The sequence below is a fragment of the Silurus aristotelis genome, assembly GCF_946808225.1.
Source record: "Silurus aristotelis genome assembly, chromosome: 18".
NCBI classification, from domain to species: Eukaryota; Metazoa; Chordata; class Actinopteri; order Siluriformes; family Siluridae; genus Silurus; species Silurus aristotelis.
Genome location: NC_139591.1, coordinates 18,623,676 through 18,648,469, shown reverse-complemented (window position 1 = coordinate 18,648,469; position 24,794 = coordinate 18,623,676). Strand labels below are relative to the sequence as shown.

The 24,794-nt window shown below is 36.7% G+C and overlaps 9 protein-coding genes, 1 long non-coding RNA gene and 1 pseudogene across 13 annotated transcripts in view; 1 reads left to right on the top strand and 10 right to left on the bottom strand.

Annotated features, from left to right (window-relative positions):
* The window catches only part of LOC310741067 (protocadherin gamma-A2-like), a 44,380-nt gene extending 41,423 nt beyond the window's left edge, over positions 1–2,957 (bottom strand). Inside the window, exon 1 of the mRNA XM_083568525.1 lies at positions 460–2,957. Within this exon, the coding sequence (XP_083424651.1) occupies positions 460–2,865 (2,406 nt within the window). The 5' untranslated portion in view covers positions 2,866–2,957. The remainder of the gene's footprint in view (positions 1–459) is intronic.
* LOC310741068 (protocadherin gamma-A12-like) overlaps positions 1–6,891 on the bottom strand; it is a 48,314-nt gene extending 41,423 nt beyond the window's left edge. The window contains exon 1 of the mRNA XM_083568526.1: positions 4,387–6,891. Coding sequence (XP_083424652.1) covers positions 4,387–6,792 — 2,406 coding nt within the window. The 5' untranslated portion in view covers positions 6,793–6,891. The remainder of the gene's footprint in view (positions 1–4,386) is intronic.
* Positions 1–15,237, bottom strand: part of LOC310741063 (protocadherin gamma-A4-like) — a 56,660-nt gene extending 41,423 nt beyond the window's left edge. Inside the window, exons 1-2 of the mRNA XM_083568521.1 lie at positions 13,547–15,237; positions 7,911–8,732 (exon numbers count right to left, since the gene is read on the bottom strand). Of these exons, the coding sequence (XP_083424647.1) occupies positions 7,911–8,732; positions 13,547–15,133 (2,409 nt within the window). The 5' untranslated portion in view covers positions 15,134–15,237. The remainder of the gene's footprint in view (positions 1–7,910; positions 8,733–13,546) is intronic.
* The window catches only part of LOC310741112, a 318,731-nt gene that overhangs the window by 5,009 nt on the left and 288,928 nt on the right, over positions 1–24,794 (top strand). The gene's annotated exons all lie outside the window — the stretch shown is intronic.
* LOC310741048 (protocadherin gamma-C5-like) overlaps positions 1–24,794 on the bottom strand; it is a gene marked incomplete at its 5' end in the record, with an annotated part of 208,022 nt that overhangs the window by 142,597 nt on the left and 40,631 nt on the right. The window lies entirely within an intron of this gene.
* Positions 1–24,794, bottom strand: part of LOC310741064 (protocadherin gamma-A12-like) — a 94,466-nt gene that overhangs the window by 41,423 nt on the left and 28,249 nt on the right. The gene's annotated exons all lie outside the window — the stretch shown is intronic.
* LOC310741065 (protocadherin gamma-A12-like) overlaps positions 1–24,794 on the bottom strand; it is an 89,485-nt gene that overhangs the window by 41,423 nt on the left and 23,268 nt on the right. The gene's annotated exons all lie outside the window — the stretch shown is intronic.
* LOC310741060 (protocadherin beta-16-like) overlaps positions 1–24,794 on the bottom strand; it is a 78,627-nt gene that overhangs the window by 41,423 nt on the left and 12,410 nt on the right. The window lies entirely within an intron of this gene.
* The window catches only part of LOC310741069 (protocadherin gamma-A12-like), a 68,948-nt gene that overhangs the window by 41,423 nt on the left and 2,731 nt on the right, over positions 1–24,794 (bottom strand). The window lies entirely within an intron of this gene.
* On the bottom strand, positions 8,103–24,251 carry LOC310741059 (protocadherin gamma-A3-like). The gene is made up of 2 exons (XM_083568518.1): positions 21,724–24,251; positions 8,103–8,193 (listed from the first exon to the last, which is right to left on the bottom strand). The coding sequence occupies exons 1-2, from the start codon at positions 24,130–24,132 to the stop codon at positions 8,158–8,160; spliced, it is 2,445 nt and encodes an 814-aa protein (XP_083424644.1). The 5' UTR covers positions 24,133–24,251; the 3' UTR covers positions 8,103–8,157.
* Positions 16,195–18,800, bottom strand: LOC310741525 (protocadherin beta-16 pseudogene; annotated as a pseudogene). Its single transcript has one exon. The product of its transcript is annotated as a protocadherin beta-16 pseudogene (transcript).

Sequence of the window (24,794 nt, the reverse complement as noted above, 5' to 3'; positions counted from 1 at the left end):
TTCTAAAAAGATACTGAAAAATCAAGGGCAAGTGTAGCACTTTAACCTCCTGTAAACAATGTTATTGTTACCAATTCTGGTACATTTGTCATAATTCAGTGTGGGAAAGAGACAAATGTACCTACAGCACACAAGCATCAGCAATAATAATTCATAAACACTGCAGTCCAAACAGGGTTGTGTACAAGTAGGGAATAAACAGAGTTGGGCATGAAGTGACCCGCAAGGTGTACCCTTGTTTTGACAAGCAAACAAGAGACCAAAAGATAGAGTGAAGAAAAAAAAAGCAATGTGGTCATATTTTAAACCACAGAAAGATTAATGGTTAGTGAAAGTAATTAAGCTTATTTACAATTTTTACAGGGAGCAAGGTACCTAACAACCAGTCATAATTTATTAATTAAGAGTAAAGCCACTGAATTTTAGCATTGAAAAAAGGAATATAAAAAATAATCTTACCTCATCTCCCTCTCCTGTGTTAAGGCTAATTAAATTTGCAGCTAAAGTCTCATTTTTAACCTTCTTCAAAGTTCCACCAGCAGTAAGTGTAGTGTCATTGTAAGATGTGATGAACTTGAAATCACTGGTGCGTGATCCTGTAGTTAAATATGTGTCATAGTTGTAAGAACTGCAGATAGTTCCAGCTCCCTCCACTTCTGCATAGTTGGGAGGGAGATATGCACTGGGAATGGCCACTGCTCCATCAAACAACAGTCTGGGTTTTCTTCTGTGGCAAAACCTCACAGCCAGGATCAGAATAATGAAAGTCAGGAAGAAGGTGGAGACAGAAACCAGCGCAATTATTAAATAAAAAGTTAGTTTGGAATTGCTCTCCTCATAAGTCATGTCTTTAAGTTCTGGAACTTCAGCAAGATTATCAGAAATAAGTAAATATACAGAACAGGTAGCAGAAAGAGGAGGTTGTCCATTATCTTTCACTGCGATAACAAGATTCTGTTTCATGCTGTCAGATTCAGTAATGTCCCTCTGAGCCCTGATCTCTCCACTTTGGAGACCAATAGTAAAAAGTCCTGGATCAGTAGATTTGATGATCTGATAGGACAGCCATGCGTTCTGGCCAGAGTCAGCATCCACAGCGATCACTTTGGAGAGCAGAGATCCAGAGAGGGCAGATTTAGGGACTATCTCAGTCATTAAAGTCTTTCCCTCTGAAGCAGGGTATAATATCTGTGGAGCATTATCATTCTCATCTGATATAAAGACACTCACAGTTACATTGCTGCTGAGTGGAGGAGAACCATTGTCTCTGGCTACAACCTGAACTTTGAAATCTCTGAACTTTTCATAGTCAAATGATCTTACAGAATGGATCACTCCAGTATCTGAGTTAACAGATGCAAATGAGGAAACTGGAAAACCATTTATCTCACTAGGCACCAAGGAATACAGTACTGTACCATTCTGTCTCCAGTCTGGGTCTGTTGCAGTAACAGCAGTAACAAAAGATCCTTCTTTACTATTTTCCATTACATATGCAGTGTATGACTGCTGCTCAAATACAGGAGGATTGTCATTGATATCTGATACAGAAAGATGAATGGTTATAGATGATGATAAAGGTGGAGAACCTCCATCAGTTGCAGTAATTGTTATGTTGTAATCTGTTTCTTTCTCTCGATCAAGCATGCTTGTTGTTACTAATGTATAATAGTTTTTGATAGATGGATTTAATTTAAAAGGAACATTTTTCTGAATAAAGCAATTTACATGTCCATTATCTCCTGAATCTTTGTCTTGTACATTAATAATTGCCACCTCAGTGCCTGCTACAGAGTTCTCAGACACTGGATCGTTTAATAATTTAAGAATAATTCGAGGTTCATTGTCATTGACATCAATGATGTCTATAATAATTTTAGCAGATGATACAAGACCAGGACCATCTTTGGCCAGTACTCTAATTTCATGATTTTTTTCATCTTCATAATCGATGTTCCCACTCACTGTGATCTGTCCAGTTATTTTGTCAAGCGCAAAGAATTTTGCCGAATTATCTGTTAAACGGCTGAGCTCATAAGTGACGTCACCGTTGGGTCCTTCGTCAGCATCAGTCGCCGTGACTGTAATCACCTCCGTGCCTACAGGCGCGTTTTCAACTAGACTCACTCTGTACACAGATTTACTAAACACGGGAATATTGTCATTGGCATCCAGAACAGTAACATGTATAACAGCTGTCCCTGATTTCGGTGGATTACCGCCATCAAATGCGGTAAGAATTAAATTAATATCATTCTGCTTTTCGCGATCGAGCTCTTTCTCCAGGACCAAAATACCGGATTTTCCTCCGTCCGCGTTCTCATTCACTGTTAAAATAAAATGCTCATTTGCTTCAAGAGAATATCCTTGAATCGCGTTACGTCCTAAATCCAAGTCGTGAGCTTCTTCCAAAGGGAAACGCTCGCCCTTATGAGCCGACTCTCTAATTTCAGAACTGATCCGCTCTTTTGGAAAAAGGGGAGAGTTATCGTTTACATCCTCTATCTGCAATGAAATGCGATGCACTTCAAAAGGATTTTCCAACACAAGCTCGTAATTTAGGGTGCATGAAATTCTCGACCCACAAAGTCTCTCTCGGTCTATTGTTTCCGCCACGACCAAATTTCCGCTACTCAGATTAATGTCGCAGTAGCGTTTTGCGCTGTCGTCCGTCTCCACCCGAGCTTTACGAGCAGATAAACGTTTAGCATCAAGTCCAAGATCCTTTGCTAAATGTCCAATCACGTACTGACGCTTCGTTTCCTCCGGGACCGTGTAGCTCAAATCTCCATGGACAGGGTGAAGAAAAAATAAAATAAAGCCGAGAACAAATACAATCGAGAATAATCCGACCTTCCTGTCCATTCTAGCAACATTTAAATGTGCAGAATGTGTTATAAATGTAATTGCTTTTGTTTGTTCGATTGTTTCCTTTGAATTTGTCCAAGCTAAATGCAGCACCGTCTGTGGATATGAGGAGTTATATTGAAATGACACGAAATGGGTGGAGAGTCGTTGCAAATTCCCTCAGTAGGTGAACAGCGACGCTTAGAGTATTTTTTGTGTAATACAGTGTTGTATTCTCCTCAATTATACTCTATAATAAACCTAAATAATGAATACACAAACAAACTAATAAATACATGAAAATAACTTAAATGTTAAAATAATTTGAAAGTAAAAATTTAAATGTAATAGTTAGTTACTATCGTTTATTCACAAATAACCATTTACAGGCAAATGTTTTAGGAATAGAACTAATTAATAAAAAAACATTGTATTAACCCACTATTTAAAAATAATTTTCAGGCATTAGCTAATATGTTAGCTAATAGGTCAGTATATGAATATATTAATCTGTCAATAAATTACACATTTAGAAAATAATAATTACAATTGTACTGTTTTATAATAATAATAATAATAATAATAATTATTATTATTATTATTATTATTATTATTATTATTAATAATATTTTTATTATTGTGAGCGAGTTAAATAAACTGGTGGAGAGTGTGCCCAAGAAAGAAAGAATGATGATTGTAGCAGACATCAATGAGCATGTTGATGAAGGGAACAGAGTTGTTGAGGAGGTGGTAGGTATGTATGGCTTCAAGGAGGGGAATGTGTAAGAATGTCTTACAGAATGTCTATTAAAAAAAATTATGAAAAAACAGAACTTTGACTAAATTCTAAAAGTGATTCTTCTTTAAGGTGCTGCACTGTGTGGCGTTCCTAAATGACAAATGACAGAAGATAAAAAAAAATAATAATAATAAAATTAAGCACCATGGAGAGCCACCAGTTCGCATAGCTTGTGCTAAAATTGTTTGATGTGTTAAAATGCATTTTGCATAACAGGAATGAATTTACCAGGTAATCAATAAAAGCAAGAATAATCAGAAGCTTCCTTAAAAATATGTTAAGCCACTTTTTTACAAATACTTTTTAATTTTTTTTTTTTTTATAAATTCACTGACAGGCTCCAAAAAAAATATATATATATATTCTTTACAATGCATGTGTAGCACTTTAACCTCCTGTATACAATGTTATTGTAACCAATGTTATTGTAACCTATTGTCTCTCTCTCTCTGTGGGAGAGAGAGAGACAAATGTACCTACAGCACACAAACATCAGCAATAACAATCCATAAACACTGAAGTCCAAACAGGGTTGTGTATAAGCAAGGAATAAACAAAGTTGAACATGAAGTGACCCGCAAGGTGTACCCTTGTTTGACAAGCAAGCAAGAGACCAAGAGATAGAGTGAAGAAAAAAAGCAATGTGGTCATATTTAATGACAACCAGGCATAATTAATTAATTAAGAGTGAAGCCACTGAATTTAAGCATTGAAAAAAGGAATTGAAAAAATAATCTTACCTCATCTCCCTCTCCTGTGTTAAGGCTAATTAAATTTGCAGCTAAAGTCTCATTTTGAATATTCTGCAGAGTTCCTCCAGCAGTAAGTGTGGTGTCATTGTAAGATGTGATGAACTTGAAGTCACTGGTGCGTGAGCCTGTAGTTAGATACGTGTCATAATTGTAAGAACTGCGGAGAGTTCCAGCTCCCTCCACTTCTGCATAGTTGGGAGGGAGATATGCACTGGGAATGGCCACTGCTCCATCAAACAACAGTCTGGGTTTTCTCCTGTGACAAAATCTCAAAGCCAGGCTCACAATAATGAAAGTCAAGAAGAAGGTGGAGACAGAAACCAGAGCGATGATCAAATAGAAAGTCAGTTTGGAATTGCTCTCCTCATAAGTTATGTCTTTAAGTTCTGGAACTTCAGCAAGATTATCAGAAATAAGTAAATATATAGAACACGTAGCAGAGAGAGGTGGTTGTCCATTGTCTTTCACTGAGATGACAAGATTCTGTTTCATGCTGTCAGATTCAGTAATGTCCCTCTGAGCCCTGATTTCTCCACTATGGAGGCCAATAGTGAATAGTCCTGGATCAGTAGATTTGACAATCTGATATGTCAACCATGCATTCTGTCCGGAGTCAGTGTCCACAGCAATCACTTTGGAAAGCAAAGATCCAGAAAGAGCAGATTTTGGGACCATCTCTGTCATTAAATTCTTTCCCTCTGCAGCAGGGTATAATATCTGTGGAGCATTATCATTTTCATCTGATATAAAGACACTCAAAGTGACAATGCTGCTGAGTGGAGGAGAACCATTGTCTCTGGCTACAACCTGAACTTTAAAGTCTCTGAACTTTTCATAGTCAAATGATCTCACAGAATTGATCATTCCAGTATCTGAGTTAATGGATAAAAATGAGGAAACTGGAAAACCATTTATCTCACTAGGCACCAGGGAATACAGTACTGTACCATTCTGTCTCCAGTCTGGGTCTGTTGCAGTAACAGCAGTAACAAAAGATCCTTCTTTACTATTTTCCATCACATATGCAGTGTATGACTGCTGCTCAAATACAGGAGGATTGTCATTGATATCTGATACAGAAAGATGAATGGTTATAGATGATGATAAAGGTGGAGAACCTCTATCAGTTGTAGTGATTGTTATGCTGTAATCTGTTTCTTTTTCTCGATCAAGCATGCTTGTGGTTACTAATGTATAATAGTTTTTGATGGATGGATTTAATTTAAAAGGAACATTTTTCTGAATAAAGCAATTTACATGTCCATTATCTCCTGAATCTTTATCTTGTACATTAATAATTGCCACCTCAGTGCCTGCTGCAGAGTTCTCAGGCACTGGATCGTTTAAAATTTTAAGAATAATTCGAGGTTCATTGTCATTGACATCAATGATGTCTATAATAATTTTAGCAGATGATACAAGACCAGGACCATCTCTGGCCAGTACTCTTATTTCATAATATTTTTCATCTTCATAATCGATGTTTCCACTCACTGTGATCTGTCCACTTATTTTATCAAGAGCAAATAATTTTGCCGAACTATCAGATAAACGGCTGAGATCATAACTGACGTCACCGTTGGGTCCTTCGTCAGCATCAGTCGCCGTGACTGTAATCACCTCCGTGCCTACAGGCGCGTTTTCAACTAGACTCACTCTGTACTCAGGTTCACTAAACACGGGAATATTGTCATTGGCATCCAGAACAGTAACATGTATAACAGCTGTCCCTGATTTCGGTGGATTTCCGCCATCAAACGCGGTAAGAATTAAATGAATATCATTCTGCTTTTCGCGATCGAGCTCTTTCTCCAGGACCAAAGTAGCGGATTTTCCTCCGTCCGCGTTCTCATTCACTGTTAAAATAAAATGCTCATTTGCTTCAAGAGAATATCCTTGAACTGCGTTACGTCCTAAATCCAAGTCGTGAGCTTCTTCCAAAGGGAAACGCTCGCCCTTATCAGCCGACTCTCTAATTTCAAAACTGATCCGATCGTAGGGGAAAAGGGGAGAGTTATCGTTTACATCCTCTATCTGCAATGAAATGCGATGCACTTCAAAAGGATTTTCCAACACAAGCTCGTAATTCAGAATGCAAGAAATTCTCGACCCACAAAGTCTCTCTCGGTCTATTGTTTCCGCCACGACCAAATTTCCGCTACTCAGATTAATGTCGCAGTAGCGTTTCGCGCTGTCGTCCGTCTCCACCCGAGCTTTACGAGCAGATAAACGTTTAGCATCAAGTCCAAGATCCTTTGCTAAATGTCCAATCACGTACTGACGCTTCGTTTCCTCCGGGACCGTGTAACTCAAATCTCCATGGACAGGGTGAAGAAAAAATAAAATAAATCCGAGAACAAATACAATCGAGAATAATCCGACCTTCCTGTCCATTCTAGCAACATTTAAATGTGCAGAATGTGTTATAAATGTAATTGCTTTTGTTTGTTCGATTGTTTCCTTGAAATTTGCCCAAGCTAAATGCAGCACCGTTTGTAGATGTCAGGAGTTATATTGAAATGACACGCAATGGGTGGAGAGTCGTTGCAATTTCCTCCGTAGGTGAACAGCGACGCTTAGAGTATTTTTTGTGTAATACAGTGTTGTATTCTCCTCAATCATATTCTATAACAAACCTAAATAATGAATATACAAACAAACTAATAAATACATGAAAATAACTTACATTTTAGAATAATTTGAATATGTAAATGTAATAGTTAGTTACAATCGCTTATTCACAAATACCCATTTTTCAGGCAAATGTTTTAGGAATAGAACTAATTAATAAAAAATACATTTTATTAACCCACTATTTAAAAAGAATTTTCAGGCATTAGCTAATATGTTAGCTACTAGGTCAATATATGAATATTTTAAATTTTCAATAAATAACTAAATAAAGAAAATAATTACAATTGTACTATTTTATAATAATAATAATAATAATAATAATAATAATAATAATAATAATAATTATTATTATTATTATTATTATTATTATTATTATTATTATTAATAAAGTTCTTACACATCTCAACTGTAAAAAATTAAAGAAAAAACAAAGTGTTAGGGAGATATTCAACTAAAAATATAATTATTATACCCCTTTTATAAGGAAATTAGTTAAATGAGAGACTTGCTAATTAACTTTTGCTTGTTTTTTTACTTGAGGTCACAACTATCCACTGCAAAATTTCTAACTTAAACTTCTTACATTTAGTTATAGAATATTACTCATATGATTACAAGTAAAAATTAGATTTTTAGATTTTGAAGATGGAAAAATTTTAATTTATTAGATGTAAACGTTACAATTCACAGTGTACAGAAATGTAAAGCATCTACAATTGACAATCATATAATGAAAGCAAAATAAATAAGTGACATTAGGCAAGAATGGCTGTTGCAGTTTAATCAACATGAAGAAAAAAACCAATGTGAAAAATAACAGGTAAAAAAATCTAAATTTGGAATAATATCCTAAGACAAAAGGAAAACAGTTTTCTTACCTCATTTTCCTCTCCTGTATTGTTAAGTGTATTCAAACTTGCAGTAAAATTCTCATTTTGAACCTTCTTCAGGGTTCCACTAGCAGAAAGTGTGGTGTCATTATAAGATGTGATGAACTTGAAGTCACTGGTGCGTGATCCTGTAGTTAAATATGTGTCATAATTGTAAGAACTGCGGAGAGTTCCAGCTCCCTCCACTTCTGCATAGTTGGGAGGGAGATATGCACTGGGAATGGCCACTGCTCCATCAAACAACAGTCTGGGTTTTCTTCTGTGGCAAAACCTCACAGCCAGAATCAGAATAATGAAAGTCAAAAAGAAGGTGGAGACAGAAACCAGTGCAATTATTAAATAAAAAGTCAATTTGGAATTGTTATCCTCATAAGTTATGTCTTTAAGTTCTGGAACTTCAGCAAGATTATCAGAAATAAGTAAATATATAGAACACGTAGCAGAGAGAGGTGGTTGTCCATTGTCTTTCACTGAGATGACAAGATTCTGTTTCATGCTGTCAGATTCAGTAATGTCCCTCTGAGCCCTGATTTCTCCACTATAGAGACCTATAGTAAAAAGTCCTGGATCAGTAGACTTCATGATCTGATATGACAACCATGCATTCTGTCCAGAGTCAGCATCTACAGAAATAACTTTGGAGAGCAGAGATCCAGAAAGAGCAGATTTTGGAACCATCTCAGTTATTAAAGACTTTCCCTCTGCAGCAGGGTATAATATCTGTGGAGCATTATCATTCTCATCTGATATAAACAAACTCACAGTCACATTGCTGCTGAGTGGAGGAGAACCATTGTCTCTGGCTACAACCTGGACTTTGAAGTTTCTAAACTTTTCATAGTCAAATGACCTCACAGCATGGATCACTCCAGTATCTGAGTTAATGGACAAATATGAGGAAACTGGAACACCGTTTATCTCACTGGTCACTAGAGAATACAGTACTGTACCATTCTGCCTCCAGTCTGGGTCTGTTGCAGAAACAGAAGTAACAGAGGTTCCTGGTTTATTATTTTCAATTACATTTGCAGTGTATGATTGCTGCTCAAAAACAGGAGGATTGTCATTAATATCTGATAAAGTTATATGGATGATCATGTATGAGGATAAAGGCGGAGAGCCTCCATCACTAGCAATGATTGTTATGTTATAATATTCTTCCATCTCTCGATCGAGTATGCTTGTAGTCGCCAGTGAAAAATAATTTTTGATCGATGGATTTAATTGAAAAGGAACATTTCCCTGAATTGTACATCGTATCTTTCGATTATCTCCTGAATCTTTATCCTGAACATTTATAATAGCCACCTCAGTGCCTACAATAACATTCTCAGGTAGAGGACTATTTAGAGATTTAAGAATAATTTTAGGAGCATTGTCATTGACATCATTAATATCTATGATGACACTCGCAGTCGATGCTAAACCAGATCCATCTTTAGCCTGGACTCCAATTTCATAATATTTATCCTCCTCATAGTCGATTTCTCCAGCCACCTTAATTTGTCCACTCAATTCGTGAATAGTAAATAATTGTGCTGCTTTATGAGCAATGTGACTGAATTCATATGTTACTGCGCCATTTGCTCCTTCATCTGCGTCTTCTGCGCTCACAGTAACGACTTCTGTTCCTATCGGTGCGTTTTCAGCTAAGACCACTTTATATACAGACTGTGTGAAAACTGGAACATTATCATTAGCATCAAGCACAGTGATGTGTATAACAGCAGTCCCTGATCTCTGAGGAATCCCGCCATCCACTGCGGTAAGAATCAAGTCAACATCTTTCTGTTGTTCGCGATCCAGCTCTTTATCCAGCACAAGTTCTGCGTATTTCCGTCCGTTTTTATTTTCTTTCACAGACAAAACAAAATGGTTGTTCTTTTCTAGCGAATAGTCATGCACTCCGTTTTGTCCGATGTCATAGTCGTGAGATTCATCCAAACGGAAGCGCTGGCCTTTAACAGCGGACTCACGGATTTCAAAGCTAATTCTCTTCTTAATAAACATTGGCGCGTTGTCATTTATATCCTGGATGCGCAGAGAAATGCGATGTAGCTCGAGCGGATTTTCTAAGACGAGCTCATAATTTAGGATGCAATTCATTCTCGAGTCACAGAGCTTTTCCCGGTCTATTGTCTCCGCAACGACCAATTCTCCGGTATTAAGATTAATATCAACATACCGCTTATTGCTATCCTCCGTTTCAACTCGGGCCTTCCGTGATTTTAATTCTGCAGCATCTATTCCGAGATCCTTTGCCGTATTTCCAATCACATACTGCGCCTTCGTTTCCTCTGGTACTGTGTAGCTCAAGTCTCCATTGACGGCAATAAAAATGAAGGAAAGGAGTGCCATGAGTAAAGAAGACCACGGTACTGAAATCATCCTGAAATCCTTTTTTGAAAAGCTGAACGTCTTTATCCGAATAATTCTATAACGTAATATTTCCACAACTTTTAAATGTTTCCAAAAAAATAGCGGAGAGTATAAAAACCAGCTGGACTAAAACAAGATATCTTCCTATTAATAACGAACGCAGATGTTCAGTAATGGGTTAGTAGCGACTTCAAGTGATGGTCAACAGCGACGCTTTGAGCATTTGGTTTTTACTGCAAGTATGAATTTTGGATCGTCGTAATAAACACTGCATAAATACGAGAGAAAAAGGTATATTATTTTCTCATTTTTTTGCATGGAGCATGAATGAACGTAGCAGAGTTGTCTGTAGTGTACTGGTGCTGTCCACATACACGGTGCTAAATCTCACCCTTGTTTACTTATGAGAAGCTCTACACACGTTCCTTCTCCAAAGACATCAAATATCATAAGTAAAATATTGTTATCTAAATGTCAAATACTCTTTTTATATGACTTTCATTAGGATTAATGGCTAACCAAACTTTGAATAGGATTAGTCTGAAGTGGTTAATTTTACACTGGTCAAATAGAATTTAAATGGACAATAAACGAAAAGGAAAAACTTTTTTTACGTACTTTTTTTTTTTTTTTTGCTTTTTAGACCTTTTCTCATTGAATTCTACATAATGATGCACACCAGCACAACAAATTACATGCCACCATATACTGAAAAACATGTTGAGCTCTCGGTTTTACAGAATGTATAAGATTATTATAAGATTATTACTATTTGAAAACCATGCTGAGCTCTCTGTTACACATTATAAGTTCTACCATTGAAAATATGTTATGTTTATAAGAAGAAAATTATACAACTATTTTGTAGAAAAACAACAAAATTACCACATTTCTATAAGAGCTCTGAATAACTGCCAGTCTCATACTTCAACCACTTCGTTAAGTATTTAATTTAAAGGTTGTGGAGCCAATCAAAATTTAAATGTATGGCAAAGCTTAGTTACAATAAGGTCATTAATAGATGTAACAATGGACAGAATTATGAATCAATGCAAATTACACAAAGATATTATATATATGAATATCACACAAGAGGAAAAAAATTTCCATCTCCAGGGTTATTCCAACTACAATAAAGAGGATGCACAATAGTATTGCACTATACCTTTAACAGTTAAGACCAGCCTATAAATCAAAACGAGTTCATGCAATACTTCCGAGCAAATGTAAGCAAAGCTGAATGCTCTTATGTTCTGCAAAGTGGTGAGGAAATGTGTTTGTTATCTTCAGGGCGAGACTGAATATAAGAGACTGGTATAAATAAAAAGGCCAGCCATGAGGATTGCACAAGCCAGTGCACTCTAATTGTCTGTCTCAAGCCCAGATCAATGGGGATAAGAAAAATCATCAGTGCCCATTCGCCACAAATAGATTCTGAGATTTACGATAAGAAAAAATTATGGAGTGAGTTAAATAAAGTGGTGGAGAGTGTGCCCAAGAAAGAAAGAATGATGATTGCAGCAGACTTCAATGAGCATGTTGATGAAGGGAGTATAGTTGTTGAGGAGGTGGTAGGTATGTATGGCTTCAAGTAGAGGAATGTCTAAGAATGTCTTACAGAATGTCTATTAAAAAAAATTATGAAAAAACAGAACTTTGACTAAATTCTAAAAGTGATTCTTCTTTAAGGTGCTGCACTGTGTGGCTTTCCTAAATGACAAATGACAGAAGATAAAAAAAAATAATAATAATAAAATTAAGCACCATGGAGAGCCAGCAGTTCGCATAGCTTGTGCTAAAATTGTTTGATGTGTTAAAATGCATTTTGCATAACAGGAATGAATTTACCAGGTAATCAATAAAAGCAAGAATAATCAGAAGCTTCCTTAAATATATGTAAAGCCACTTCTTTACAAATACTTTTTAATTTTTTTTTTTTTTATAAATTCACTGACACGCTCCAAAAAAAAAAAAAGAAAATATTCTTTACTATGCATGTGTAGCACTTTAAACTCCTGTATACAATGATATTGTAACCAATTCCGGTACATTTGTCATAAGTCAGTGTGGGAGAGAGAGAGACAAATGTGCCTACAGCACAAAAACATCAGCAATAACAATCCATAAACACTGAAGTCCAAACAGGGTTGTGTATAAGCAAGGAATAAACAAAGTTGAACATGAAGTGACCCGCAAGGTGTACGCTTGTTTGACAAGCAAGCAAGAGACCAAGAGATAGAGTGAAGAAAAAAAGCAATGTGGTCATATTTTAAACCACAGAAAGATTAATGGTCAGTGAAAGTAATTAATCTTATTTACATTTTTTACAGGGAGCAAGTTACCGAACAACCAGGCATAATTAATTAATTAAGAGTAAAGCCACTGAATTTTAGCATTGAAAAAAGGAAATGAAAAAATTATCTTACCTCATCTCCCTCTCCTGTGTTAAGGCTAATTAAATTTGCAGCTAAAGTCTCATTTTGAATATTCTGCAGAGTTCCTCCAGCAGTAAGTGTGGTGTCATTGTAAGATGTGATGAACTTGAAGTCACTGGTGCGTGAGCCTGTAGTTAGATACGTGTCATAATTGTAAGAACTGAGGAGAGTTCCAGCTCCCTCCACTTCTGCATAGTTAGGAGGGAGATATGCACTGGGAATGGCCACTGCTCCATCAAACAACAGTCTGGGTTTTCTCCTGTGACAAAATCTCAAAGCCAGGCTCACAATAATGAAAGTCAAGAAGAAGGTGGAGACAGAAACCAGAGCGATGATCAAATAGAAAGTTAGTTTGGAATTGCTCTCCTCATAAGTTATGTCTTTAAGTTCTGGAACTTCAGCAAGATTATCAGAAATAAGTAAATATATAGAACAGGTAGCAGAGAGAGGTGGTTGTCCATTGTCTTTCACTGAGATGACAAGATTCTGTTTCATGCTGTCAGATTCAGTAATGTCCCTGTGAGCCCTGATTTCTCCACTATGGAGGCCAATAGTGAATAGTCCTGGATCAGTAGACTTGACAATCTGATATGTCAACCATGCATTCTGTCCGGAGTCAGTGTCCACAGCAATCACTTTGGAAAGCAAAGATCCAGAAAGAGCAGATTTTGGGACCATCTCTGTCATTAAATTCTTTCCCTCTGCAGCAGGGTATAATATCTGTGGAGCATTATCATTTTCATCTGATATAAAGACACTCAAAGTGACATTGCTGCTGAGAGGAGGAGAACCATTGTCCCTGGCTACAACATGAACTTTAAAGTCTCTGAACTTTTCATAGTCAAATGATCTCACAGAATTGATCATTCCAGTATCTGAGTTAATGGATAAAAATGAGGAAACTGGAAAACCATTTATCTCACTAGGCACCAGGGAATACAGTACTGTACCATTCTGTCTCCAGTCTGGGTCTGTTGCAGTAACAGCAGTAACAAAAGATCCTTCTTTACTATTTTCCATCACATATGCAGTGTATGACTGCTGCTCAAATACAGGAGGATTGTCATTGATATCTGATACAGAAAGATGAATGGTTATAGATGATGATAAAGGTGGAGAACCTCCATCAGTTGCAGTGATTGTTATGTTGTAATCTGTTTCTTTCTCTCGATCAAGCATGCTTGTGGTTACTAATGTATAATAGTTTTTGATGGATGGATTTAATTTAAAAGGAACATTTTTTTGAATAAAGCAATTTACATGTCCATTATCTCCTGAATCTTTGTCTTGTACGTTAATAATTGCCACCTCAGTGCCTGCTGCAGAGTTCTCAGGCACTGGATCGTTTAATAATTTAAGAATAATTCGAGGTTCATTGTCATTGACATCAATGATGTCTATAATAATTTTAGCAGATGATACAAGACCAGGACCATCTTTGGCCTGTACTCTCATTTCATATTTTTTTTCATCTTCATAATCGATGTTTCCACTCACTGTGATCTGTCCACTTATTTTATCAAGAGCAAATAATTTTGCCGAACTATCAGATAAACGGCTGAGATCATAAGTGACGTCACCGTTGGGTCCTTCGTCAGCATCAGTCGCCGTGACTGTAATCACCTCCGTGCCTACAGGCGCGTTTTCAACTAGACTCACTCTGTACACAGGTTCACTAAACACGGGAATATTGTCATTGGCATCCAGAACAGTAACATGTATAACAGCTGTCCCTGATTTCGGTGGATTTCCGCCATCAAACGCGGTAAGAATTAAATGAATATCATTCTGCTTTTCGCGATCGAGCTCTTTCTCCAGGACCAAAATACCGGATTTTCCTCCGTCCGCGTTTTCATTCACTGTTAAAATAAAATGCATATTTGCTTCAAGAGAATATCCTTGAACTGCGTTACGTCCTAAATCCAAGTCGTGAGCTTCTTCCAAAGGGAAACGCTCGCCCTTATCAGCCGACTCTCTAATTTCAAAACTGATCCGATCGTAAGGGAAAAGGGGAGAGTTATCGTTTACATCCTCTATCTGCAATGAAATGCGATGCACTTCAAAAGGATTTTCCAACACAAGCTCGTAATTTAGGGTGCATGAAATTCTCGACCCACAAAGTCTCTCTCGGTCTATTGTTTCCGCCACGACCAAATTTCCGCTACTCAGATTAATGTCGCAGTAGCGTTTCGCGCTGTCGTCCGTCTCCACCCGAGCTTTACGAGCAGATAAACGTTTAGCATTAAGTCCAAGGTCCTTTGCTAAATGTCCAATCACGTACTGACGCTTCGTTTCCTCCGGGACCGTGTAGCTCAAATCTCCATGGACAGGGTGAAGAAAAAATAAAATAAAGCCGAAAACAAATACAATCGAGAATAATCCGACTTTCCTGTCCATTCTAGCAACATTTAAATGTGCAGAATGTGTTATAAATGTAATTGCTTTTGTTTGTTCGATTGTTTCCTTGAAATTTGCCCAAGCTAAATGCAGCACCGTTTGTAGATGTCAGGAGTATATTGAAATGACACGCAATGGGTGGAGAGTCATTGCAATTCCCTCCGTAGGTGAACAGCGACGCTTAGAGTATTTTTTGTGTAATACAGTGTTGTATTTTCCTCAATCATATTCTATAACAAACCCAAATAATAAATACACAAACAAACTGATAAATACATGAAAATAACTTAAATGTTAAATCATTTGAATATAAAAATGTAAATGTAATAGTTAGTTACAATCGCTTATTCACAAATAATCATTTACAGGCAAATGTTTTAGAAATAGAAATAATTAATTAAAAAAATATATATAAACACGCTATTGAAAAAGTATTTTTTAAGCATTAGCTGAAAGGTTAGCTAACAGATCAATATATGAATAAATTAATTTGTCAAAAATTAACTAATTAAGGAAAATAATAATTGCAATTGTACAATTTTATTATTATTATTATTATTATTATTATTATTATTATTATTATTATTATTATTATTATTATTATTAACGTTCTTACACAACTCAATTTTAAAAAATAAAAGGAAAAACAGTGTTAAGGAGATATTTAACTAAAAATATAATTATGATACCTCATTCATAAGGAAATGAGTTAAATGAGAGACTTGCTAATTAACTTTTGCTTGTTTTTTTAGTTTAGGTCCCAACTTTCCACCGCAAAATTACTAAATCAAACTTATTACATTTAGTTATAGAATATTACTCATATGATTACAAAGTTAATTTAGATTTTTAGATTTAGTAGATGGTAAAATGTTTATTTAGTAGATATGAACGTTACAATTCACACTGTAAAGAAATGTAAAGCATCTACAAGTGACAATCATATAATGAAAGCAAAATAAAAAGTGATATCAGGCAAACTGGCTGCTGCAGTTTGATAAACAAAGAATATACCAATGAAAAAAATAACAGGTAAAAAAATCTAAATTTGGAATAATATCCTAAGACAAAGGGAGCAAACAAAGTTTTCTTACCTCGTTTTCCTCTGCTGTATTGTTAAGTGTAATCAAACTCGCAGCAAAATTCTCATTTTGAACCTTCTTAAGGGTTCCACTAGCAGAAAGTGTGGTGTCATTATAAGATGTGATGAACTTGAAGTCACTGGTGCGTGATCCTGTAGTTAAATACGTATCATAATTGTAAGAACTGCGGAGAGTTCCAGCTCCCTCCACTTCTGCATAGTTTGGAGGGAGATATGCACTGGGAATGGCCACTGCTCCATCAAACAAGAGTCTGGGTTTTCTCCTGTGGCAAAACCTCACAGCCAGAATCAGAATAATGAAAGTCAAGAAGAAGGTGGAGACAGAAACCAGTGCAATTATTAAATAAAAAGTAAATTTGGAATTGTTCTCCTCATAAGTCATGTCTTTAAGGTCTGGGACTTCAGCAAGATTATCAGAAATAAGTAAATATACAGAACAGCTAGCAGAGAGAGGTGGTTGTCCATTATCTTTCACCAAGATAACAAGGTTCTGCTTAATGCTGTCAGATTCAGTAATGTCCCTCTGAGCCCTGATCTCTCCACTATGGAGACCAATAGTGAAAAGTCCTGGATCAGTAGACTTCATGATCTGATATGTCAACCATGCATTCTGTCCAGAGTCAGCATCCACAGAAATAACTTTGGAGAGCAGAGATCCAGAGAGAGCAGATTTTGGAACCATCTCAGTCATTAAATACTTTCCTTCTGAAGCAGGGTATAATATCTGTGGAGCATTATCATTCTCATCTGATATGAACACACTCACAGTCACATTGGTGCTGAGTGGAGGAGAGCCATTGTCTCTGGCTACAACCTGGACTTTGAAGTCTCTAAACTTTTCATAGTCAAATGACCTCACAGCATGGATCACTCCAGTATCTGAGTTAATGGACAAATATGAGGAAACTGGAACACCGTTTATCTCACTGGTCACCAGAGAATACAGTACTGTACCATTCTGCCTCCAGTCTGGGTCTGTTGCAGAAACAGAAGTAACAGAGGTTCCTGGTTTGTTATTTTCAATTACATATGCAGTGTAGGATTGCTGCTCAAATACAGGAGGATTGTCATTGATATCTGATAAAGTTATATGGATGATCATGTATGAGGATAAAGGCGGAGAGCCTCCATCACTAGCAGTGATTGTTATGTTATAATATTCTTCCATCTCTCGATCAAGTATGCTTGTAGTTGCCAGTGAAAAATAATTTTTGATCGATGGATTTAATTGGAAAGGAACATTTCCCTGGATTGCACAATGGATCTGTCGATTATCTCCTGAATCTTTATCCTGAACATTTATAATAGCCACCTCAGTGCCTACAATAACATTCTCAGGTAGAGGACTATTTAGAGATTTAAGAATAATTTTAGGAGCATTGTCATTGACATCAGTTATATCAATAATGACACTCGAAGTCGATGCTAAACCAGAACCATCTTTAGCCTGGACTCCAATTTCATAATATTTTTCCTCCTCATAGTCGATATCTCCAGCCACCTTAATTTGTCCACTAAATTCGTGAATAGTAAATAATTGTGCTGCGTTATGAGCAATGTGACTGAATTCATATGTTACTGCGCCATTTGCTCCTTCATCTGCATCTTCTGCGCTCACAGTAACGACTTCTGTTCCTATCGGTGCGTTTTCAGCTAAAACCACTTTATATACAGACTGTGTGAAAACTGGAACATTATCATTAGCATCAAGCACAGTGATGTGTATAACAGCAGTCCCTGATTTCTGAGGAATCCCGCCATCCACTGCGGTAAGAATTAAGTCGATATTTTTCTGTTGTTCGCGATCCAGCTCTTTATCCAGCACAAGTTCTGCGTATTTCCGTCCGTTTTTATTTTCTTTCACAGACAAAACAAAATTGTCGTTCTTTTCTAGCGAATAGTCTTTCACTCCGTTTTGTCCGATGTCATAGTCGTGAGCTTCATCCAAACGGAAACGCTGGCCTTTAACAGCGGACTCACGGATTTCAAAGCTAATTCTCTTCTTAACAAACATTGGCGCGTTGTCATTGATATCCTGAATGTGCAGAGAAATGCGATGTAGCTCGAGCGGATTTTCTAAGACGAGCTCATAATTCAGGATGCAATTCATTCTCGAGCCACAAAGCTTTTCCCGGTCTATTGTCTCCGCAACGACCAATTCTCCGGTATTAAGATGAATATCAACATACCGCTTATTGCTATCCTCCGTTTCAACTCGGGCTTTCCGTGATTTTAATTCTGCAGCATCTATTCCGAGATCCTTTGCCGTATTTCCAATCACATACGGTCCCTTCGTTTCTTCTGGTACTGTGTAGCTCAAGTCTCCATTGACGGCAATAAAAATGAAGGAAAGGAGTGCCATGAGTACAGACCACGGTACCGAAAGCATCCTGAAATCCATTTTTGAAAAGCTGAACGTCTTTATCCGGATAATTCTATAACGTAATATAAGTTTTAAATGTTTCTTTAAAAAATAGCGGAGAGTATACAAACCAGCTGAACTACAACAAGATATCTTCCGGTTAATAACGAACGCAGATGTTCAGTCATGGGTTAGTAGCGACTTCAAGTGATGGTCAACAGCGACCATTTGAGCATTTGGTTTTTACTGCAAGTATGAATTTTGGATCGTCGTAATAAACACTGCATAAATACGAGAGAAAAAGGTATATTATTTTCTTATTTTTTTCTGCATGGAACGTGAATGAACGTAGCAGAGTTGTAGTGTACTGGTGCTGTCCACATACACGGTGCTGAATCTCACACTGCTCACTTATGAGACGCTCTACCCACGTTCCTTCTCCAAAGACATCAAATATCATAAGCAAAATATTGTTATTGTTAAATGTCAAAGACTCTTTATCTTTGATTACTTATCAGGATTAATGGCTAACCAAAATTTGAATAGGATTAGTCTGAAGTGGTTAATTTAACACTGGTCAAATAGAATTAAAATGGACAAAAAAACGAAAAAGATAAACTTTACTGAAGTAGATTTTCTGTAACTGTTTGTGTTATACATTCAATTTAGTTAGTTAATTTTTTGTTTGCTTTTTAGACCTTTTCTCATTGAATTCTACATAATGATGCACGGCAGCACAATAAACTACATGCCACCATCTATTGAAAAACATGTTGAGCTCTCGGTTTTACAGAATGTATAACATGCTTTACTATTTGAAAACCATGCTGAGCTCTCTGTTACACATTATAAGTTCTACCATTAAAAATATGTTCATAAGAAGAAAATTATACAACTCTTATGTACAAAAACAACAAAATTACCACATTTCTATAAGAGCTCTGAATACCTGCCAGTCTCATACTTCAACCACTTCATGGTAATTATTTAAGGGTTGTGGAGCCAATAAAAAATCTGAATGTGTGGCATGCCAGGAAAAGCTAAATTACAATAAGGTCATTAATAGATTTGACAATGGACAGAGTTATGAATCAATACAAACTAAACAAAGATATTATATATATATATATATATATATATATATATATATATATATATATATATATATATATATATATATATATATATATATGCATATCACACAAGAGGGAAAACAAATCCATCTCCAGGGTTATTCCAACTACAATAAAGAGGATGCACAATAGTATTGCACTATACCTGTAACAGTTAAGACCAGCCTATAACTCAAAACGAGTTCATGCAATATTTCAGAGTAAATGTAAGCAAAGGTGGATGTTCTCATGGAAATGTGTTTGTTGTCTTCAGGGCAAGACTAAATATTTTCACCGGTATGAATAAAAACGGCCAGCCATGAGGATTGCACAAGCCCAGATAAATAGGGATAAGAAAATTCAAGAGTGCACTTTCGCCACAAATAGATTCTGAGATTTACAAGAAGAAAATGTTATGGAGTGAGTTAGATAAAGTGGTGGAGAGTGTGCCTATGAAAGAAAGAATGATGATTGCAACAGACTTCAATAAGTTGTTGAGGAAGTGGTATGTATGGCTTCAAGGAGAGGAATGTGTTGGTAGATTTTGCAGTTGGTAGATTTTGTGAAAAGGATGAAAATATCATTGGTGAATATATTTTTTTTTTAATGAGGAGCTAGTTTGTGGTGAAGAGGTGCTGGATGATTGGGCAACTACTGCAGAAGGGATAAGGGAGATAGGATGGTATTTTGGTGTGACAACTGGAAAGAGAAAAGAAGACAATGAAGCATGGTGGTGAAAGTACAGAAAAGCATAAGGAGAAAGAGACTGGGTAAACAGAATTGGGATCACCAGAGAGATAAAAAAAGTAGGCAGGAGTACAAGGAGATGTGACAACATGTGAAGAGGGATGTGGCAAAGCATATGAAAAGAAATATGATGCATGTCTGTATAAGAAGCTGTATAACAAAATGAACATTAAGGATGGAGGATTTGTAACAATTGGCTAGGCAGAGGGACCGAGCTGGGAAGGATGTGCTGCAAGTTAGGGCAATAAAGGAAGGCTTAGAGGATGCCTGAAGAATGGAGAAGGAATGGATTTTACTTTTTTTTAAGGATAAGGGAGATGTGCAGACCTGCAATAACTACAGAGGAATAAAGTTGATTAGTCACTCCATGAAGTAATGGGAAAGAGTAGTGGAAGCCAGGCTTAGAGCAAAGGTAACAATTTTTGCTTTAAGAATGTGGATGAAGATGTATAGAGAATGTCAGAAGTTGTTGCATTGTGTGTTTGTGAATTTAGAGAAAGCTTACAACAGGGTGTAAAGAGAGGAGTTGTGGTATTGTAGGAGGAAGTCAGGTATGGCAGAGAAGTATGTGAGGGTGGTGCAGGACAGGTATAAAGAAGTGTGGGTGGGGTGTGCAGTAGGAATGACAGACTGCTTCAAGTTTGAGGTGAGATTACATGAAGTGGAGAAAAGTGCCAAGTGTGATTTGTGATAAAATCGCATCTGCAAGGGTGAACGGAAAAGTTTATGAGAGTGTGATAAAACCTGCTATGTTGTATGGTTTAGAGGCCATGCCACTGACAGTAAGAGAGGAGACAGAGTTGGAAGCGGTTTATTAGAGGCACCGCAGAGTTAGGAAGTTCTGGAGAAAAGGTGAGAGAAACTTGATTGAGATGCTTTGGTTATGTGCAGTGGAGGGACATGCGATATATCCACTGTTCCAACCCATAATAGGAGCCCAAAATAAAAGATGAAGAAGAAGGAAGATAAGAAGAAGAATTCATAAAAGGTTTTAACAGAATACATGTACAAATGTAATTATCCCCCCCCAACCAACCCAAAAAATAGTTAATCAAAGATAATTAAAAGAGTTAATTAGCAGTCAATGTAGTTTCATGTGAACTGTAAGGGTTTAAAGACAATATACCAGAGTATATGGAATCGAGTTTTAACATTTCATTGTGTATTCTCAAGTAAAAAAAAAACATTTTCACACAGCTAAAATAGAATTATCTGAAATTTTAATTTGTTTTGAAAAAGCATAGAATAAAGAAACATATGTTCTTACCTCCTCTTCCTCTCCTGTATTGTTAAGCATAATCAGACTTGCAGCTAAAGTCTCATTTGGAACCTTTTTCAAAGTTTCACCAGCAGAAAGTGTGGTGTCATTATAAGACGTGATGAACTTGAAATCACTGGTGCGTGATCCTGTAGTTAAATACGTATCATAATTGTAAGAACTATGGAGAGTTCCAGCTCCCTCCACTTCTGCATAGTTTGGAGGGAGATATGCACTGGGAATGGCCACTGCTCCATCAAACAACAGTCTGGGTTTTCTCCTGTGGCAAAACCTCAAAGCCAGGAACAGAATAATGAAAGTCAGAAAGAAGGTGGAGACAGAAACCAGTGCAATTATTAAATAAAAAGTCAGTTTGGAATTGTTCTCCTCATAAGTCATGTCTTTTAGTTCTGGAACTTCAGCAAGATTATCAGAAATAAGTAAATATACAGAACAGGTAGCAGAAAGAGGAGGTTGTCCATTATCTTTCACTGAGATAACAAGGCTCTGTTTCATGCTGTCAGATTCAGTAATGTCCCTCTGAGTCCTGATCTCTCCACTATAGAGACCAATAGTGAAAAGTCCTGGATCAGTAGATTTAACGATCTGATATGACAACCACGCATTCTGTCCAGAATCAGCATCCACAGCGATCACTTTGGAGAGCAAAGATCCGGAGAGAGCAGATTTTGGAACCATCTCTGTCATTAAAGACTTTCCCTCTGCAGCAGGGTATAATATCTGTGGAGCATTATCATTCTCATCCGATATAAACACACTCACAGTTACATTGCTGCTGAGTGGAGGAGAACCATTGTCTCTGGCTACAACCTGGACTTTGAAGTCTCTAAACTGTTCATAGTCAAATGATCTCAGAGTATGGACCACACCAGTATCTGAGTTAATGGATAAAAGTGAGGACACCGGAACACTGTTTAGCTCACTGGGAATCAGAGAATACAGTACTGTACCATTCTGTCTCCAGTCTGGGTCTGTTGCAGTAACAGCAGTAATAGTGGTTCCTGCTTTATTATTTTCCATTACATATGCAGTGTATGACTGTTGCTCAAATACAGGAGGATTGTCATTGATATCTGATACAGAAAGATGAATTGTTATAAATGATGATAAAGGTGGAGAACCTCCATCAGTTGCAGTGATTGTTATGTTGAATTCTGTTTCTTTCTCTCGATCAAGCATGCTTGTGGTTACTAATGTATAATAGTTTTTGATAGATGGATTTAATTTAAAAGGAACATTTTCCTGAATAAAGCAATTTACATGTCGATTATCTCCTGAATCTTTATCTTGTACATTAATAATTGCCACCTCAGTGCCTGCTGCAGAGTTCTCAGGCACTGGGTCGTTTAAAGATTTAAGAATAATTCGAGGTTCATTGTCATTGACATCAATGATGTCTATAATAATTTTAGCAGATGATACAAGACCAGGACCATCTTTGGCCTGTACTCTCATTTCATAATATTTTTCATCTTCATAATCGATGTTTCCACTCACTGTGATCTGTCCACTTATTTTATCAAGAGAAAATAATTTTGCCGAATTATCTGTTAAACGGCTGAGCTCATAAGTGACGTCACCGTTGGGTCCTTCGTCAGCATCAGTCGCCGTGACTGTAATCACCTCCGTGCCTACAGGCGCGTTTTCAACTAGACTCACTCTGTACTCAGGTTCACTAAACACGGGAATATTGTCATTGGCATCCAGAACAGTAACATGTATAACAGCTGTCCCTGATTTCGGTGGATTACCGCCATCAAATGCGGTAAGAATGAAATTAATATCATTCTGCTTTTCGCGATCGAGCTCTTTCTCCAGGACCAAAATAGCGGATTTTCCTCCGTCCGCGTTCTCATTCACTGTTAAAATGAAATGCTCATTTGCTTCAAGAGAATATCCTTGAACTGCGTTACGTCCTAAATCCAAGTCGTGAGCTTCTTCCAAAGGGAAACGCTCGCCCTTATGAGCCGACTCTGTTATTTCAAAACTGATCCGTTCGTTGGGGAAAAGGGGAGAGTTATCGTTTACATCCTCTATCTGCAATGAAATGCGATGCACTTCAAGTGGATTTTCCAACACAAGCTCGTAATTCAGAATGCAAGAAATTCTCGAACCACAAAGTCTCTCTCGGTCTATTGTTTCCGCCACGACCAAATTTCCGCTACTCAGATTAATGTCGCAGTAGCGTTTCGCGCTGTCGTCCGTCTCCACCCGAGCTTTACGAGCAGATAAACGTTTAGCATCAAGTCCAAGATCCTTTGCTAAATGTCCAATCACGTACTGACGCTTCGTTTCCTCCGGGACCGTGTAGCTCAAATCTCCATGGACAGGGTGAAAGAAAAATAAAATAAAGCCGAAAAGAAATAAAATCGAGAGTAATCCGACCTTCCTGTCCATTCTAGCAACATTTAAATGTGCCGAATGTGTTCTAAATGTAATTGCTTTTGTTTGTTCGATAATTGCCTTGAATTTGAACAGCTAAATACAGTACCGTGTGTGGATGTGTGAAGGAGCTGAAACTGACATGAAATGCATGGAGAGGGTCGTTACAATTTACACCGTAGGTGAACAGCGACGCTTTGAGGATTTCTGGTGTAATACAGTGCGGTATTCTACTCAATTTTTTTTTACACCCAACTAACGAATGTATACGCAAACAAATAAATACATGGACATAAATAAATGTTTAAAAAATTTGTTAATTTTTTAATTAGTTACAACCGACAATCCAAAATGAACCATTTATATTTAAATATTTTAGGAATGGAACTAGATAATAAAACTATCTTGATGACCAGACTTTTTAAAAGTATCTTAAGGTAAAAAGCTAAAAGGTTAATAATTAACTAAGGGAAAAAATTGCACTTGTACTTTTGTATTATAATTATTTCTATTGTTTCTATTATTATTATTATTATTATTATTATTATTATTATTATTATTATTATTATTATAATTAAAGTCCTTATACAACTCAATAGTTAAAATTAATTTAAAAAAGTGCCAAGGATTGCCATAAAATTGTGTAAGAATTTAAAAGCTGTTTAGTACATGTGAGC

What these genes read in the sequence shown, in the direction of transcription:
- LOC310741059 (XM_083568518.1), bottom strand. Translation starts at nt 24,132, where the DNA reads ATGGACAGGAAGGTCGGATTACTCTCGATTTTATTTCTTTTCGGCTTT. An exon ending in ATACAGGAGAGGAAGAGGAG is followed by an intron (nt 8,194 to 21,723) that starts GTAAGAACATAT and finishes TCTGGCTGTGAG; the next exon opens with GTTTTGCCACAGAAGAAAAC.